General features: G+C 51.7%; 1 protein-coding gene across 1 annotated transcript in view; it reads left to right on the top strand.

Annotated features, from left to right (window-relative positions):
- LOC103780783 (prolyl 3-hydroxylase 3-like) overlaps nucleotides 1-927 on the top strand; it is a gene marked incomplete at its 5' end in the record, with an annotated part of 9725 nt that overhangs the window by 3834 nt on the left and 4964 nt on the right. Inside the window, 2 exons of the mRNA XM_008948473.1 lie at nucleotides 554-678; nucleotides 791-886. Coding sequence (XP_008946721.1) covers nucleotides 554-678; nucleotides 791-886 — 221 coding nt within the window. The remainder of the gene's footprint in view (nucleotides 1-553; nucleotides 679-790; nucleotides 887-927) is intronic.

Genomic DNA, 927 nt, shown 5'->3' with positions numbered 1-927 from the left:
GGTATTCCTGACCCATCCAGAGGTTGGAGGGGGAGGGGGAGGCAGAGGTGGGGAGGAGGCCAAAGATCAAAAGACCAAATCACCAATGGATACTAATACCCACTGATTCCTTTTGGGGCTGAGGAACCTGGAGAGATCTGCTGGAGATAATTCTGGGTTGTGGGATTGAAAGGAGGGTTGATGGAGTTGTTTACCTGCTTCTTTTCTCCAGAGCTTCACCCCAGTAGGCTGGACTTGTTCTGCTCCTGCAATCTGCAGTGCACTCAACTTTCCCCAGCTCCCTGCAGCTCTCCCAGAAAGCCCCAAGTTTCTTCTAGCTCCTGAAGCACTTGCTGTAGACCACCTTCCCCAGCTGATGCTCTGGCTCTCCCTTGAAGCATGTGAGGGGTGCAAGTGGTCCAGGTCTGCAAGGAATTGGCTCTTCTGGGGAAGTGTCCTGTCTTCTTAGAGAATGTAGAGTTTCTCTCCACTTCCTTATCCGGGCTGGAAGTCAGTGTCTGAAGGCTTCTTGTCCAAAGCTTGCTCATGCTTATCTGTACTTGTTTCTTGACAGGCCCTTTTCTTTTTGAGGGTATTGCTGTCACAATGGATCCTCAACAGATGAATGGAACCCAGAGGGTTGTATTCGACAGAGTGCTGACAGAGTCTGAGTGTAAGGACCTTCTCCGGCTGACAGAGGTGAGGCCAGGGTCTTGTAGGAGCTCCTTTCCTCCACAGCAGTCAGGGTTGTAGCATTTCCATGGAGGAGAGAGGGCAGCCTAACGTGTGTCATCTTATGTGTCTGTTCCAGGCAGCAGGAGAAGCAGGAGATGGCTACCGGGCAAGACGGTCGCCTCACACCCCACACGAGAGATTTGAAGGGTTAACTGTTTTGAAGGCCATGCAGGTAAATGGCTCTGAGTCCCATGCCTTCTTGGTTGTCCAGAA

This window comes from Merops nubicus, unplaced genomic scaffold (assembly GCF_000691845.1).
Source record: "Merops nubicus isolate BGI_N331 unplaced genomic scaffold, ASM69184v1 scaffold251, whole genome shotgun sequence".
NCBI classification, from domain to species: domain Eukaryota; kingdom Metazoa; phylum Chordata; class Aves; order Coraciiformes; family Meropidae; genus Merops; species Merops nubicus.
The sequence above is the reverse complement of the archived record's forward strand: the minus strand, read 5'-3'. Positions and strand labels throughout refer to the sequence as shown.